This window comes from Pinus tabuliformis, chromosome Q (assembly GCF_031772625.1).
Source record: "Pinus tabuliformis cultivar Carrire ecotype Pingquan chromosome Q, CPIR1, whole genome shotgun sequence".
Lineage (NCBI taxonomy): Eukaryota > Viridiplantae > Streptophyta > Pinopsida > Pinales > Pinaceae > Pinus > Pinus tabuliformis.
The window spans coordinates 1275876362-1275894199 of NC_142296.1; the positions used below are offsets into that span (position 1 = coordinate 1275876362).

A 17838-nucleotide genomic window follows, 5' to 3' on the forward strand; every position below is an offset into this window, starting at 1 on the left:
ATGCCTATTATGAGGAATCCCAATCATCACAAGGCCATCATTAAAGCTCAACATTGACATATGGTACCAAGAAGACAAATAATGATCATCATTGTTATGAAATCAAACCATATTTAGCAAGTAAGAAAAGATTCTTGTAGTTGCATGTATTCCTATGTAAATTATCTCTAATAAGTTAGGTGGTGGGAAATGCCATAATTTTTTTTTCCAATAAGAAAAAGACATCATTTTTGTATTAATATTAATGAAAAGATGTAATTTACATCATCTAACATATATTAAAATTGTCTTTACCTAAATGACATGATATTGTAATATGTTCAACATCTAATGTTTGGGCAATATCAAAATCACCATAGGATTCAAAATAATTTCATAAGAGTCTAATACTATTATATTCGTAATGTATGATTAGACTAGATAAATAACATGGTATCTAAGCTATAAACTAGTATCAGAATTTCAGTGGATATGACCCTGATAATAAAAAACGGTAGATATGTATGAAAAGTTAAGTCTTCAACTAAATGAAATGTGTCCTCTACTAATTACTTGACAATTCTCCTTGTAGGTATTCTTCATAATGTATTTGACATGGCTATAAGCCCACTCCCATTTTGGATAATATATCAATAATTTAATATAATTCCCTATTATTGTGATCAAAGGGTATAACCCTGAAGGTTATAATCATCTCCATAACTCTAATATGAACTATCATAATCTTATATAAATTTTATAGAGAAATAAAGTAGCTAATAATAATAATAATAATAATGTCCAATACTTTATTTGAATTTCAACTTCATGCATATGTATATGGAGAGAGCATAAATGACTAATTATTTTAATGTTTATCATAATAAAATATTTCAATAGTGTAAGAGGAGTAATTAGAAGTAAAAATGTTGCAAGATATGTATTTTATTTAGTTATTAATATAAAATTAAAATGAAACATCTAAAAATATATAATTAATAATAAAATATTCAATGTGACTAATAAATAAAATATTTTAATATGGAGGGTTAATTAATATTGAAATGTATTCAAAAATATATTGATAACAGTAAACTAATTTTAATGTGGAAAATATATTCCATAGATAAAATATTTCAAGAAAAATATTTAAATGTGTATATATTATATATGATTAAAAAAAACTATATATTCATTATATAAAGCAATTGAAAAAAAAAATATGGCTAAAACATTTTAAGTAGTCTCATTGTGGCCCTTTTTTAAGAATATTTTTTGGTCAATTTTGTTTGAAATCAAGAAAATATGTGTTAGAATTGCAAGCTTAAGCTATGTAATTTACACAATCCAAGTTCTTAAGTAATTTTTGAAGACACTGAACTCATTTTTTACATTCAAAAATATAATTTAAACAACAAAAAATTACAATCGGTTTGTGTGTGTGTGTGTGTGTCTCTCTCTCTCTCTCTCTCTCTCTCTCTCTCTCTCTCTCTCTCTCTCTATATATATATATATATATATATATATATATATAGATATATATAGATATATATATCTATATCTATATATATATATATATATATATATATATATATATATATATATATATATATATATGTAGAGAGAGAGAGAGAGAGAGAGAGAGAGAGATAACGGATTCAACTTCCTTGGTGGCATTAAGGAAATGGAATCGACGGAACATATCAAACAAACCCATCTACATAAGCAATGACAGCCTTAGGAGACATGTCAGCCACTCAGACACCCTCTCCTTGACTCCCACTAATAATTTAAGCATTTTAACCCCTGGTTTCTCTCATTATATAGGAATGATAGCATCCAAAAACCAAATCCATTCTCACAGGCCTATGTTTCAGTGTCCCTAGACTCTTTTCAGCAGACTTGTGCCATCGTCCTCGAGATTTGAGCCACTTTTCTAGCCCAGAATATGGACCTCTACCTAGAGCTTGTTACAACCTACATAATGAATCAAATACATGATGGAAATGCTAATAAATCAAAATTAACCTCAGGATTAGGCCTGAGCATCCCCAACCAGGATTGACATTTTGTCAAACACTTGGCATCAATGCAATCTACATGTCTAGGATACAGGACAGAGAATGAATGACTAAAAGAACATATGAAACATAACCAGAAGGATCACCACCTTCTCTATTAAACTGCTATAACATCAATTAGATCTTCCATCCATCCATTTAACAATTACAAGTAAAAATATGAAATAACCATTACATGAATCGGTCATATAACCATGCCTATAACCAGCCTAAAACCATATAAATATCATAGATATGAAAACCATTAAATCCATATATAAAAAAGTGAAAAAGTAAGAGAACTTAGCTTTCATCAATAATAGGAAAATATGACTAGGTTCATGACTTCCATGTACCACCCGACCGTAGACATGGCTGAACCAAATCTTTTTTCATCGAGTCACCCGAGTGCCATATTCCAAGCATGATTGTGGTATCTCATAAAATAATCAATCCAAGAACAACCAAGGGAATCCATAGGTTAAACCACCTCCACCCTCATCAAACTGTGATGACACCAAAACCCTTTCCTCGATCACAACCGAACAGAACTTGGTATGCCATCTCAAATCCATCACTATCCTTAAGGAATTTTCCATCTCCCTATCTCTCAGGATTTACCGCAATCCAATCCCAAATCAACAGCCCCTAAACTGAGACTATTATCTCAGGCTTTACCGAAATCCAAAACCGGATCACTAGGCCCTAAAATGAGACTTCTCCCTCAAGTTTTACCATATATCTCGCCAAAATGGGTCAAGATATTCCTAGGCCTTCTGGAATGAACCTTGAGACCACCCCCGCCTTGAATTCTAAAATCCATCCGGAAAACCAAAGCTCAAAACTGAGATAAACATCCCAACATACCATGGAATCTTTAGAAAGGAAATGCTAGGCTAGAAACCGCTGTGATAACCCAGAAAGACCATGCCACTGACAGCAAGAGAGCCATACACCAACATGCAAAGCCATTCATGTCCAAACCAGCTAGGAAATAACACATAAAAAAGGTTACATGCAAGTATTCATGCTGAAGCTGCTTGATCCTATTTTTCCTTCCTTGATCCTTGATTTCCTTCATGTCCCTTTTCTTGTTTTTACTTCCTTGATCCAAAGCTAGAGTGCTCCAAGAAAACTCTAAATGACGAAGACTGTGAGGGAGAGAGAGAGAATGATGAGAGAGCTCCGAAATGGAGCTGATTAAGAGCTTAACACTTATTAAGCTTGAGCCAAGAGCTTACACTAACTAAGAGCTTTCCGAGTGATCCTCATAATCATTTCTATCAATGAGGCTTCTATTTTGTTCATTTTCAATTATTTTCCTTCAATTTCCTCCTCACATGCAACATGTGACCTTTCAGCTTCCTTTTCTCCTAATTTATTTATTTTCATAAATAAATATGCCAAAAATGCCATTTTGCATTTCCAAAGCCTTAGTCATTGCCTTTGTCAATCTCCTTATCCATAAACAACCAAATGAACACCCCCTACAATGTCTTAAATAAAATTCATCTTGGAAAAAGTGTCCCTTAACCGTGGTCTTATTTTGCCTTTATTAACTTTTATCACATGAACATTTCACCAAGGTTGTTACAATTTCAACTTTTTATGTTGCCCTAAGCTCTTTTTCGTTGCTCGAAGGCCTATGGGCTTGCTTTCCACTGAAATTTTGAGTTTTGGTTTTATGAATTTCTTGTTGTATGAATGCAAGTTTTGTTCATGTAAGGTAGTTTTCTATGTACAAGGGTTTTCTTGATTTTTGTCAATTTTCACATGTACATGCCATCGGCCATTTCAAATCGTGTTTCAGTCTTAATAAAATACTTTTTATGTTTTCTTTTTAGTGATTGTATGTTACATTACTCAATACTAATTAGTTTTTTCTCCTTGTGGCATGCTCTTATTTATACACTATCATATGAAAGAAAATTATCAATAAATTATTTTAGTTGTTCATAAATCTTTCGTACATAATCACATTCGAGAATGGTTTGTTGACGCTTTTCGAACCATCCAATTTGGTTCATCGTCATGACAATATGGAGAATAATATCTAGCATCAAATTAAATAAGTAGGGTGATGTAGAGAAAATTACTACTAATAGTTAGAATCTAACATGTAAGGGTCAAACAACTACTGGTCAAAATTAAAAAGAGTCAAAGGAAGGTCATATAATAATGAGACTATATCAAAGGAAAAAGCTAATGACCCAAAATATATAATCTTTATAATTTGAAATAATTTAGTATAATTTAATTTAATTTAATTAATACATTAATAAATTAATTTATATATTTAAATACAAAAGAAAATAAATTAAGGAATTTTTTTCATTATATATAAACATTTTTCATTAAAATAAAATGACTAAAAACAACCCCAACGAAATAAATTAATTAGGTAATTAAAAATAAATAAATAAATAATATTAATAAATCAATTTAATTCCATTAAGTTTGCGATGGACCGTGAAGTCGATGGTTTCCTTCCTTTTCTTGATGTCCTCATTTATAGAAAATATGATGGATCTTTGTCCCATGAAGTGTATCAAAAAAAGACTCATATTGAGTAGTATCTTCGTGCCAATTCCCACCATTTCTCTACTCAGAAGATAGGTTTTCTCAGCACGTTAGCCACTCGTGCTCTTAGAATTTCTGATGAGGACCACTTTTCTAAAGAAAAGTCCCATCTCCTTAATGTTTTTGTCCACAATGGTTATAGTAGGCAGGAGGATATCAAAGCTTCCCTCAAAGTGAGTAAGGGTCCCAAGGTCAAGAAAGAACCCATCGATCATAGTTCAGGAGTCCACATTGTTGGCATTATGGCTAAAGTGTTGTCCTTGATGGCAACCCATTCAGGTGGTAGTTCACTATTCTTCAAGTCAGCAGCAGAAGTTGATGATCAGCTCTCATTTTATTGAAAAATTATGAAGGACGCAGGAAGCCAGTTCAGAAGGTGCGTACCCGCAGGTACACCATGCAGAAACTGCGTCCAGGGATGCAGGCCAGCCGTTCAGGGGGTGCGTCCACCCAGTGCACACATTTCAAGGCAGAGAAAAGCACGTGGGGGTTTCTTGTGTGGTATCTAGCCGACGGTTTTGTGTTTCTATGGTGTCGGCTCATGGTATTGTTCCTTGATTTGAGGAGGAGATTGCCTATATAAAGAAAAGGAGATCATTTGGTTTGAGTATGTCTTTTGTTCAATATCTTATGAGGTGAGATCTGGTCTAGATCTAATGAAGGCGAATCTACTAATGGACCGAGATCTCTTGGCGCATGTTCAGATCTGTGGATCTGATTGTCTGGGTTACTTCTAAAGTCTTGAAATCATCTATGCCCGGAGGGACGCAGGTGCAGTAAGGTTCAGGTGCGTCCGGGACGCAGGAGCGAAGAGTTTCAGGTGCGCCGGACGCAGGCGCAGAAGGGTTCAGGTGCGCCGGGACGCAGGCAGTTCAGTAGACTCAGTGCGAGGGACGCAGGCTAGCAGTTTAGCAGGGTGCGTCCAGGGACTCAGGCCAGCAGTTGAGCAGGGTGAGTCCGGGACTCAGGCTAGCAGTTGAGCAGGGTGAGTCCGGACTCAGGCTAGCAGTTGAGCAGGGTGCTTCCTTCTCTTAAAATCTTTGTTTATCATTGTTGTATTCCGAGTTTGGTCCTATTATTGTTGATCTGGTTATTTCAGTTGATTGGGTGTTTCAGAAGGTTGTTTGAGCTTCAATGTTGTTGTTGGGTCCAGTATGAAAATTGGATGAAATGTGGCCTTTCAGTTTATGGGTTGTGCTTTAGTGTATCCAGTATGAAAATTGATGAAACGTGGTACTTGAAGGAAAGAAGATTGTAGGCCGGCGCCTACGTACTAGTATCTAAGCTAGTACAAGAGCTAAAGGAAATATTTGGAGCATTGTAACAGGTAGTAGCCTGCGTACTAGTAAATGGATCGGCTAGTACAAGAGCAAAGGGGGTTGTAGCTCCCGTACTAGTATAAGGCTGCACCAGTACAAATATTGTAAAAGAATTTTCTTATTAAGAAGAAGATTGAGATGACTTGCAGCAGGTGGTTTTTCTCCCGCATTGGGTTTCCACCTTACATCATTGTGTTCATGTGTGTGCCTTATGTGTGATGATCTACTTTATGTTACTGCATCTGTTAACTGATAATATGGTTGATAATGTTCTAATGCACTCATTGAAGATCGATTAACTTAATCATAAGAAGTTGTGGAAGTAGCATATATGAATCTGATTATGGAAATGAAAAAGTTTATTAATATGATAATACTGATTCACCCCCCCCCCCCCCCCCCTCTCAGTATTATTTCCAACACACATCCCCTTCATCCATGGGACAACAAACAAGATTGCAAGAATCCTGAAAAAACATAATATTCCCTTAACCTTTAGACCCCTCAGCACCATTAGAAGTTCCCTAATGTTTGTCAAAGACAAGGTGCACCCTATGGATATGAAAGGTGCTTATATCATCTCGTATTTATACGAAACCTCATTCTTTAGTGAAATTGGTCATTCTGTTAACCAAAGGATTAAGGAACACACAACTGATATCAAACACAGGAGGACTAAATGTTTAGCTTTGGTCGAACATGCTAATAAGACCAAGCATCATATATGCATTGAGAAAGCTAAGGTTATCACTAAGATTCCTCACTTTCATCATCGTAAAATTAGGGAAGCCATTCAAATTGAGAGGTCTTCCAGTAATATTAATAGGGATGATGGCTCGAAAATTAGTAGGTGCTCGATTCCCACCCTCTCTTCTTAGTTGCGCTATGTCTTTGTCTAAAGCCTTTGTCCTTTGTCCTTTTATTTTAATATGAATATTACTATTATTAATATTAATATTATTAGTATTATTATTATTAATATAAATAATTAATACTATTAGTATCATTAATATTAATAGTAAATACTAGTTTAATAATAATAAGTTGGAGATTTGATATATATCTTAGATATCAAGGTCTGCACTCTATCTGATCATTGATAGGAATGAGTAGATCGAATAGAGTAGAGGATGACGGAGATGAGTGATGAGGAGAGTCGGCTGCAATCGGCGGGCTAGGGTTTGCAGGCGAAAGAGCAGGGAGGGCTGGAAGAAACGCGCGCAGGGGAAACGAGCAGGAGAAGCCGGGGTTGGAGCGAAAGGGATAGTAAGAAACCCTAGCACAGGAGCGGAAGCTCATAAGTCAGTTTGTGCTGAGGGAAAAAATGGAAAATCGGCAAGGGAGGGGAGAGATCCCCTCCTATAAGAATATCGTTGCAGGAGAGGCAAGCGGCAGCGGCAACCAGAACGATGCCAGGGAGAATAATAAAGAAGCACCAGTGATGGGAAATTTGTGGCAAATGAAGACCGGAGGAAAGTGCTTACCAAGGGCTCAGAAAAAACCTAGATACGTAATACCCAACAACAAGCTGGAGGAATACAACAGCTACATGAAAGATCATGCACTGATCTGCAAGTTCGTAGGGTATTGGCCTACTGAAAAAGAACTACATAGGTGGATTTACCAGAGATGGAGGCCAAAAGGGCACATTGAGCTGAAACTAGGAGCAAAAGGGTTTTTTACAGCCATATTTGCGAATCTGGGGGATAAAGAAAGGGTTTTTGAGGAAGGGCCATATTTCATGAACAATGCAGGACTGTTCATGAAGTACTGGGAAGAAAGATATAACCCTGATAACGAAAAGATGCTGGAAGCCCCGATCTGGGTTAGACTGTTTGGATTACCAGTGGAATTTTGGGGTCCTGAGATTATGGAAGGGATATGCAACACGATTGGTGCCTTTGTCAAGGTAGCGGAAGCAACGAAAAAAGGCAAGTATACATCATATGCAAGATTATGTGTATACATGAATATAGCCGAACCTCTGCCGGAATACATAGAACTAGAATATCATGATGAAGTATGGCAACAGCCATTAGATTATGAGCATATCCCCTTCAGATGCAGAAGATGCCATGAGTATGGACACCTATACAGACAATGCCCATTAAACAAGGAGGAAGAATACATAAGGAAAAAAGAAGAACAGCAAAGGGAAGCAGAGAGAACTGAGGAGACAGACAAGGGTTTCCAACAGGTTACCAGAAAGAAGAAAGCTGGTAAAGAAGGTCTAAAAACACAGACACAAGCGAAATCACTGAGCATCGAAAGTCAGAACAAGTTCAAAATCCTCCAGGAAAATAGTGAAGAGGGTGAGGACAAAGTGGAAGAGGAAGAAGATCCAGAGAATGAACCCATGGAAATAGTCAAGGAAACCAGAGAGAAAGACACAGGAGCAAGAGTAATGAATGAAGAGGAAGCTGCTAAAAAGATAGAAATACTAACTAACACAAACCCAAATGGAGAGGGAAAGCCAGAAGGAAAACGAGGCAGAGGGAGAAAGGATTATGAGACAACTAATTCAGGAATGGAAAAACTTGGACGAAAGATTCATACCAGATAGTCAAAAAAAATTATATAAGGAGGAATTTCAAAAATACAAAGATAAAAAAGGGGAGAATATGGATAAACAGGATATCACATGAGGAGAACAGGAAAGAGGTCAGATGGGAATTGGCGGTGTTGGCAAAAGCAGCAGGAAAAGAGGGAGGAAAATGATGAATGAAACGATCCAAATAGTTGGCGAAGTATTGATAAACTCAGGTAAAGTGATACCTTTGTCAGAGGTATTTTTCCACTCCTCCAAAAGTTTAAAATGATTATTATCAGTTGGAATATTAGGGGTCTGAATAGTAAGGGTAAGCAGAGATATATGAAAGAGAAACTTAGAAAAGACAGACCAAGTATTATGATCCTACAAGAGACAAAGATCACCATGCAGCAGATGGAAGGAATAATAAAAAACAACAAACTCCAATACGAAGTCATGGGACAAGATGCAATCGGATCAGCGGGCGGCATTGCAATATTGTGGAACCCAAACGAGATAATTTTTGAGAGCTGGACCAGCATGACCAGAATCCTTACAGGCACAGGAAGAATAGCGGGGACGAAGGAAAGGGTTATTATTTCAGGGGTTTATGGTCCTCATACTCCGGGAGACAGAGAAAACTTCATTAAAAATATGCAAGCAACTCGAAGATTACATCCGGAGACAGCATGGATTGTAGGAGGAGATTTCAATTTAATCCGGTCTCTAGAAGAGAAAAAGGGAGGTATAAGGAAAACAGATCAATATATGGAAATGTTCAATGACATGATAGATGGTCTGAGGCTGGTAGATTTACAAACTATCAACGGAGTCTATACATGGAATAACAGGAGAGGGGGAAGGAATCAAATAGCATCCAGATTAGATCGGTTCTTAGTATCAGAAACAATTATGAACAGAGATGTATTCATAGAAGCAAAGATCATGCCATCCCTTGGCTCAGATCACTGGCCAATTAGACTGGAAGTGGATATTAAGAATAACCTTGGCAAGAAGCCCTTCAGATTTGAAGCTTTTTGGCTTAGAGACCCGGAATTTATCAAAAAAATGGAAGAATGGTGGAAGCAAAGCACAGTACAGGGAAAGGGAAAAATGCATACCTTCCAACTTAAACTTAAAGAGTTAAAAGGAAGGATAAAGAAATGGAACAAGGAAGAATTCAGAAACATCATGGAGGAAAAACAGAAGTTGGAAGAAGAAATGGAAGCTCTGCAACAAAGGATAATAAATGAAGGTAGGACAGAGGAAACTTGCAGAGAAGAAGGGATAATTCTAGGAAAACTGGAGGAGAGGAGAAAGCAGGAAGAAGTTTTATGGAGACAGAAGTCTAGAATAAAGTGGCTTAGGGAGGGGGAAAGGAACACTAGATTTTTTCATCAAGCAATGATACAACACAGGCAAAGGAATAGGATACTATCTATCAAGAACGAGAGTGGAGAGAGGATTGTTGAACAGGAAGGAATTGAAAAAGTGCTGATGGAATACCACAAAGGAATATTGACTGAACCCCACATAGACAGGTCTGAAGCTATAAAAGAAGTTTGCAAGGCCATTCCCAGGATAGTAACTGAAGACCAGAATAGAGCCCTAATGAGAGCAGCTAGTTTGGAAGAGGTGGAGGATGTGGTGATGAGCATGAAGAAGGGTACAGCGCCAGGACCAGACAGTTTTACGGTTGATTTCTATCAAGCGTGTTGGCACTTTATGGGATGGGAGATTCTGGACCTGATAGAAGAATCCCGTATAAATCAAAAGGTATGGCCAGCCATTAACTCTACTTTTTTCACTTTGATTCCAAAAAATGACAATTCAGAGGATGCTAAGGGATTTAGACCCATTTCCCTATGTAATGTTATCTACAAAATAATTGCATCGCTGATGGCCAAAAGACTGAAACCCCTGTTAGATAGATTAATATCCCCTGAACAAACTGGTTTCGTTGAAGGTAGACAAATTCTAGATGGTTTAGTGGTTACTCAAGAAGTAATTCATTCACTGAAGGCAAAGAAGAAAAAAGGAATGATGATTAAACTGGACTTGTCGAAAGCTTATGATAGAATCAACTGGCAATACTTGGAAGAAATCTTGGGAAGTTTCGGTTTTGGTACTAGGTGGATAAAGTGGGTTCATAGTCTCATATCAACTCCAAACTTTTCAATATTAGTTAATGGAACTCCCTCGAAAACCTTTAAGGCATCTAGAGGAATAAGACAAGGTGATCCCTTATCACCTTTCCTGTTTATACTAGCTGCAGAGGGTCTGGGCAGGTATCTTAAAAAAGAAAGAGCAGCAAATAAAATCAAAGGGCTAAGACTATGGGGTAATGAATTGCCTATAACCCATCAGCAATTCGTTGATGATATCATGTTATTTGGGGAGCCAACCGTAAAAGAAGTGAGAAATCTGAAGAAGGTTTTGGACTTATTTGCGGAAGCATCTGGGTTGGAGATCAACAAGGAAAAGTCATGCACCTTTATATTCAATACCATGGAGGCAGTCAAAATCCACTTGACCAGGATGCTAGGTTTTAAGCAAGGGGATCTCCCAACTAAATACTTGGGAAACTTACTGGATTTCAACTCTAAAAGACAGAAAAATTGGCAAGGAGTCTTAGAGAAATTAAAAAACAGAGTGGCTAACTGGGCCTTCAGAACTTTAAATATTGCTGGAAGGATTGTTTTAGTAAAATCAGTATTGCAGGCAATCCCCATATATCCGCTATCGATTATGGCGGTACCACAAGGAGTCTGCACCAAGATCAGAGAAATTATGAGGAAGTTCATTTGGGGAGGATCGACCCAACAGAAGAAGTGGGCCCTAGTATCATGGAAACACCTAACGAAACGAAAGGAGGAAGGAGGCTTGGGTCTGCGCGATCCGGATAGACTCAACAAAGTGCTTGGTGCAAAACTTTGGTGGCGATGGCTAAGAGGGGGCAATGACCTATGGAAGACACTATGGAGGCACAAGTACAATATGCCAAACACTACGGAGGATATCTACCGGATGCAGGAAACCCCGAAAGGCTCGGCAATCTGGGATCTAGCTCGACAAAATCGTGATATAGTAGAAAAGAATGCTTTCTGGGAAATTCGAGGAGGAGGGGAAGCCAAATTCTGGGATGAGAAATGGCAGCAAAGAGAGAAAATGAGCAGAATACAAAAAATCCAAAACATACAGGAAAAAATAGGGGATAACCGTATATATGTCAAAGATTATTGGAAAGAGGACGAATTGGATGGAATCTGGCGGAAATGGATAACACCAGAGGAATGGGGTTTCGAGATAGATCAAGAGCAACAGGAAGCGTTTATGGAAGAGGTAGAGTCCAGGAAAATAAAAGCTCGAACGGGTAGGGATATCCTCAGATGGGGGAATTCAATGAAAGGATCCTTCACAGTCAAGGAGGCATATTATCTGGCAGACCAACAGGGGACCAATGAAGAAAACCAAGACTGGAAGGTCATCTGGGGTAACAATTGGTGGCCGAAAATTATCTTATTTGCATGGCTAGTAGCTAAGGGCAAGATCCTGACGTGGGATAAACTCCAAAAGAAAGGTTTCAGTGGACCTTCAAAATGTTACCTATGCAATAAGGAAGCTGAAACTCAAGATCATCTATTAATCAAGTGTGTTTATGCCAGGAAGCTATGGATTGAAACCGGAAAACTATTCCAGAAACTTGAGGGGTCCCCGAGAGAAATAAATGAAGTAATTTTTCATTGGCAGAAGGAAAAATTCCAATGTAAAGTAGTCCGAAAGGCCTGGGATCTCATTGCGGGTTTTGTGATTTGGATGTTATGGAAAGAAAGGAACCACAGAGTATTCCAAGACAAAGCTAAAAACGCGGAAACAATATGGAACAGAGTAGTGAACTTAACCAGAGAATCAATTCTGGTGGAAAAATGGGATGCAGATGATTGGAAAGTAGATCAGGGAGAGGAGCAAATTTTAAAGAAATTAAATTTGAAATTTGAAATGGTGCATACCAAAAAAATTGGCAGAAATAGTACGAGATCTCAAAGCTATGACAAGTTCGCATATCCCAAAGGTAATTTTATGAAGTTAAACTTTGACGGGGCATCGAAGGGGAACCCAGGTAATGCCGGATTCGGAGGTATCTTCCGAGACAGCCAGAGAAACACCAGATGGATCTATGCAGAGTGGGGCGGGGAGATGACAAATAATGAGGCCGAGTTATGGGCGATTCACCAAGGCCTGAGAATCGCGATTAGAAATGGCTATAGAAACCTGGAGATAGAAGGAGACTCTCAGATAGCAATTGAAATACTAAAGAAACTTAACAACGGGAAGAACTGGGAGCAGATCACCAATAGCTGGCGAACGGCAGGGATTGTTCAAGAAATGGCGGACCTACTAAAAAGAATCGACTATAAAATCTTTAATCATGTGAAAAGGAATGGAAACCGAGCGGCAGATTTCCTTGCGAATTGGGGTTGCAAGGGTCGAAACAGCAAAATAGACAATCAGTGGAGAACGTTGCGGCCCAATAGAGAATGGGAGGAATTGGCCGGTATTATTAATTATGACCATGAACAAGCAACGAATGAAAATAAAGGGCAAGCAGCAAACGAGAATCATAGCATTCGTGCGGCGGACAGGTGAGATGGATCGGCAATCCCAGAAATTTAATGAGTGTCAGTCAAGGCGGGGGAATGATATAATGGGCAGGCAAGCTACAGTACAGCAGAAGTGTGCGACGACAGGTAAGAATCAACCACCACACAGCAAGATAATAAACGCAAGTGATCGGAGAGGAGGAAAAAACGGTATGTCAGAATCCATAAATGGAAATGAGGGAAGAAGGATAAGTGATAGGAAAGGCAGAGGACAAAGTAACAGGTGGCAGCGGAAGGCCAAGTTGACAGGTAGGCGGATTAGAGCAAGGAAGACTATAAACGGGAGGCAGCGAAAGAATCGACAACGAGGAAACTGTTTAGGAACTCAGAGAGCGAGGAGAGAAAAGGTGGTGGAGAGCTGGCACAGAGCGAGGTTGCGTCGAAAACTTACTGAGGACGCTATGGAAACCAGGAAGAGAGCAAGGGCAGTAGAGGAACTGGAAGCCGCGGAGCGCAGAGACAGGGATAGGAAGGGCAAGGCGGTAGCGAAGGAAGAGACTGTAGAGGAGATATATGAAATATATGATGACTCTGAGGAAGAGGAGGACCAGCAAGATCAAGGCAGGCAAGGTAAGGAACGAGGCGGAAATGTAGGAGGCTGGGATACCCAGCAAACCAGTGACGAGCAGCTAGGACAGCGGGAGGGAAAGGCAAGGCAGCGCGGCAGACAGAGAGGAAGAAGAGGCGCGGGTAGCGGGCTGGAGCCGAGCAGCAGGAGAGGCAGAGGAACGAGCAGATACGGAGGAGTAAGGGGAGGACGACAGGGGCAGAGAGGGAGACCGGGAAAAAAGACAAGCCGGTCGTTGGACAAGAAAATTCAACAAGCAGAAAAGGCGTATAATCAGAACACGAATCCAAGAATCAGGAGAATTATCCAGAATATGGAGGAAGATGCGCTGCAAGCTCAGTCTGACTCAGAGATGGAAGATTGGGAGTTTCTACTCCACGACCCTGGCAACACTAGGGGAAGAATGTCCCTATTTAAACAGTCTTTGCATATCTACTGGGTGATGAAGAGATTGTTGGCTAAAGCTTTGGAACAAGCTGCAACAGAGATGGCAGAACTGGCGCAAGGAGTCCCCAACCTAAGGAGGGAGCTGAGGATCATTCAGATTACATTGGAGATGCAAGAGAAGAAGCTTGAGGAGATTCAGCAAATGATAAGGGAAGGACAGCAGAATGCAAACAAGGAGTCAAGCCAGCGTCCAGAGGTAGAAGCTGATTAAAGATAGATATGTATTAATTTTGATGAAGCTGCATAGTATAGATAATTTCAGTTTGTTTAAAGTATTAGAAGAGGAAAATAGATATATGCATGCAAGTAGAATTAGAAATCTGCAAGACTGTTTAGTGTATTTAGCTTGGATAATCAGACTATGGATTTTCTATTTTTGGTCGGCTATTAAAAACTTTAGGTGGCTGAAATACTCGGTTTCCCCAAGAGGGCGAGTTGAAGGCAACCTTACTCATACTGTGTATTTTTGATTTGAAGTAATAGAAAAGTAGAGCAACACCGCAGCTTACAAAAGAAAATAATAAGTTGGAGATTTGATAATTCTATTAATATTAATATTAATATTAATACTAAATACTAATATTAATATTAATAATACTAATAATACTAATTTGCATATTACTAATAATAATACTTAGTATCATATTATGAATATTAATATCATTAATATTTATTAATATGAAAGTTGATATTTATTAGTAATATTAGTATTAATATTTAGTAACATTAAAATTTAATATCTATTAAATATATATATATATATATGAGAAACAGTAACAAAATAATAATAATGGTCATTTTATTAATTAATTAAATATTATTAATATAAACGTTGAGATAATAAGACAATATATTAATAAGATAAATAAAACCCTTTTATAAATTTATTAATATTATCAAAACCCTAGTCAAATATAACAGTTGGGTTAATAAGTTGACTTTAATATATATTGATTAAATAAACAATTAATAAAATAATTAAATCTATTTAAATAATATTAAATTTTTCCCTTTGCCTCCCCTGGTCAAATATAGTTGTTTTTCTAGTTGTTAGGTTGACCTGTCTCCCTATTTAACCCTCTTCCTAGATCTGCTTCTTCATCGTGTCCTGAAGATGAACCACACTTGTTGGTTTGAAATGCGTCGACCAAAATATTCAATGTGATTTCTTCCGAAAAAACATTTTATACATTAATAAATCAAATAAATAAATAATATTAAAAATATTAATAAATCAAATAAATTTTTAAAACATTTATAAAGGAAAGGAAAGACCCAATAATTATTAATTGACTAGACATCGTCCTTGTTTAGATTACTAGGCTTCCTTTCTATCTCAATGGTCTCCCTACAGTGTATAGTGTATATACAAAATGTAAGTTTTTTAATTTTTATCAATGAAATTATCTACATTTCTAAAGAGAAATAAAAGTAATTAACTAAATGAAACAAAAATGATTACATTGTTGTATTATACTGTAATAGAAATAATATTATTGTTGAAGTTAATTACTCCCAAGGAATTATTAAGTGAGGGTTATTTGATTGGTTTTTGTCAAATGTCCACTTTTAAAGAATAGCTACCACTTGTTGAAAGGACATGCAAAAACCACATGGTAAAGAGGTTGCATGATTTATAAAGGAAATAGTTTTTTACACCATATTCCCTAATCCAGTTTCAAACAAGACAATGATTTGTAATTGTTTGAAATACATTTTTGAATGCATAAATAGATTTAACTGAAAAACTTGTGGCACTAGAATTGTACATATTAACCAAATTAAACTCATTTTTTTTAATTTGTGCATGACTAAAATTAACCACAAAAACTACTAGAAAAATCAACTACTTACTTACTTTTTAGCATGTCCACATTTAATTAGGAGTATAGGTATCCCCTATTGGAATTGGCCACTTTAATATTTTTGCTAATTAATTTTTTTGATGAGATAGTTTAAACTAGAATATGACAACTTCCTTGCGTATCTAAATCAAATATTTGAATGAAATTAAAATGGACAACTTGTTTGCATATCTAAATTAAATGTTTAAACCCTAGATAAATTATTTTTTTACCAAATGATAATTAAATATTTACTATGCATCTTATTTACTTGAAATTACAAAAAAACAAAAAATGGACGAAATAATAACTCCAACTTGTGAAACTTGGCACATTCAGTTATAGCCTCATTTAATCATGAAATGATGGTTGGAATTCTCCTGCACTAGTTTTCACACACCCACATGTCAATATATGCATAAAGAAATTTTTTAAATAAATTCCTATATACTAAACAGAGATTTTTTACTATTAATAATCTACATTTGCGCCAAGACTGTAAAATATTTACCAATGTTATTTCTGAATTACATCTGACTATTATAATATGGTCCTTTTACAATAAAATCAAAACATAGCTTTTGCATACTTGTCATGACTAATGTTTAATGGGATCATACAATGGTTGGGTTTCTAACCAAGTCAACAAACTCGCTTGTCACCTTCAAACCACGATTAGATATATTGTAATTTCAACTGTAATTAAGCCCAATACTTTAATGATTCCATGTCATAGAGCTAAACATTAATTTTCCACTCAACCTCATTTACACTGCATTAATTCTATGGTTCTTGTATCGGCCTAAGTGGAGGTATTGCCCTCGTGGAGTCGTCATTGTTGTACAGCTTCGTTGTTGACCTCGGGAGGGGCTCCTCATCAATGGTATCCAGTTGTAGATTAGATCAGTCAGTGGTGGAGAATCTTAGATATCTATGTCTCTGGTGTACTACCGTCGCATTTTCATTTTACTTCTCGCAGGAATGGACACAACGTGCTCTCGAGAGGGATTTTCCCATGCTCTAGTATTCATAGGTCTATAATTTGTTGTTGGAGTCTATTTGTGCTCCAAATTGTTTCAACATTGTCATAATATGCTTCATATTCATTTATGCCTTCCTTTGACAAGCGCAATAGGTTCATGGCTCAGCATTTTGCTATAAGGAGGGTTTCTACATGCAACTTTAAAACAGGTAATTTGTAAATGGTTTTGTTTACTATTTCTATTCTCAAGCCTTTTACCGTCTCATTTTTTCATACGCAAGATTTTAATCTTTGATACTCCTCCCAGTTGGGATGGACGGTTTCACAGGTGATGGTGTTTTGGGCAAAATGCCGGAGAAAGCCTTCGCTCGGCCCACTAAACATGGTGATGGTAGTTCCAACCCATCTACTGGGTACTTGAGCCTTGCCTATTATGTTCTGTTAAGGGTTTCTTAGTTTGAGGGTTTTGGACTCCAGAAGGAAGACTTCATTATGTGAACAATTAACATTATGTTTTATATTTGTAATATATTTACTGTTAGAAGCATTTCCATCTTTAAAGGGAGAAATGTATTTGTATATTTTGTAAAGGGTTAATGATGGACCAAAACCTCGGCCCAGCTCTATTTTCTTCCTCTCTTTGATAATAGATTTGGACAGTCTCGTATTGTTGTTAAGAGGGTTTTATTGGCCAGCTTACAGTTCTTGTTTTTCCATTTACTTAATTATCTATAAACCTCTTCTGGGTAATGTAATGTTTTAGTAGTCGCTTCATCATTTCCGTCAGAAATAGAAGTCGAAATGCTCATCTATTTTTCAAGTTGAAACTATAAAATTTTGATCGACTGTGGTTTATCAAGTAGAGTTT

At 37.0% G+C, this 17838-nt stretch overlaps 1 protein-coding gene across 1 annotated transcript; it reads left to right on the forward strand.

Annotated features, from left to right (window-relative positions):
* The first annotated feature begins 8924 nt into the window (after nucleotides 1-8924).
* Nucleotides 8925-13115, forward strand: LOC149224506 (uncharacterized). Its single transcript, XM_089388198.1, has 2 exons — nucleotides 8925-9563; nucleotides 9945-13115. Exons 1-2 carry the CDS (start codon nucleotides 8925-8927, stop codon nucleotides 13113-13115), a joined length of 3810 nt encoding a protein of 1269 aa, XP_089244324.1.
* Nucleotides 13116-17838: the final 4723 nt, after the last annotated feature.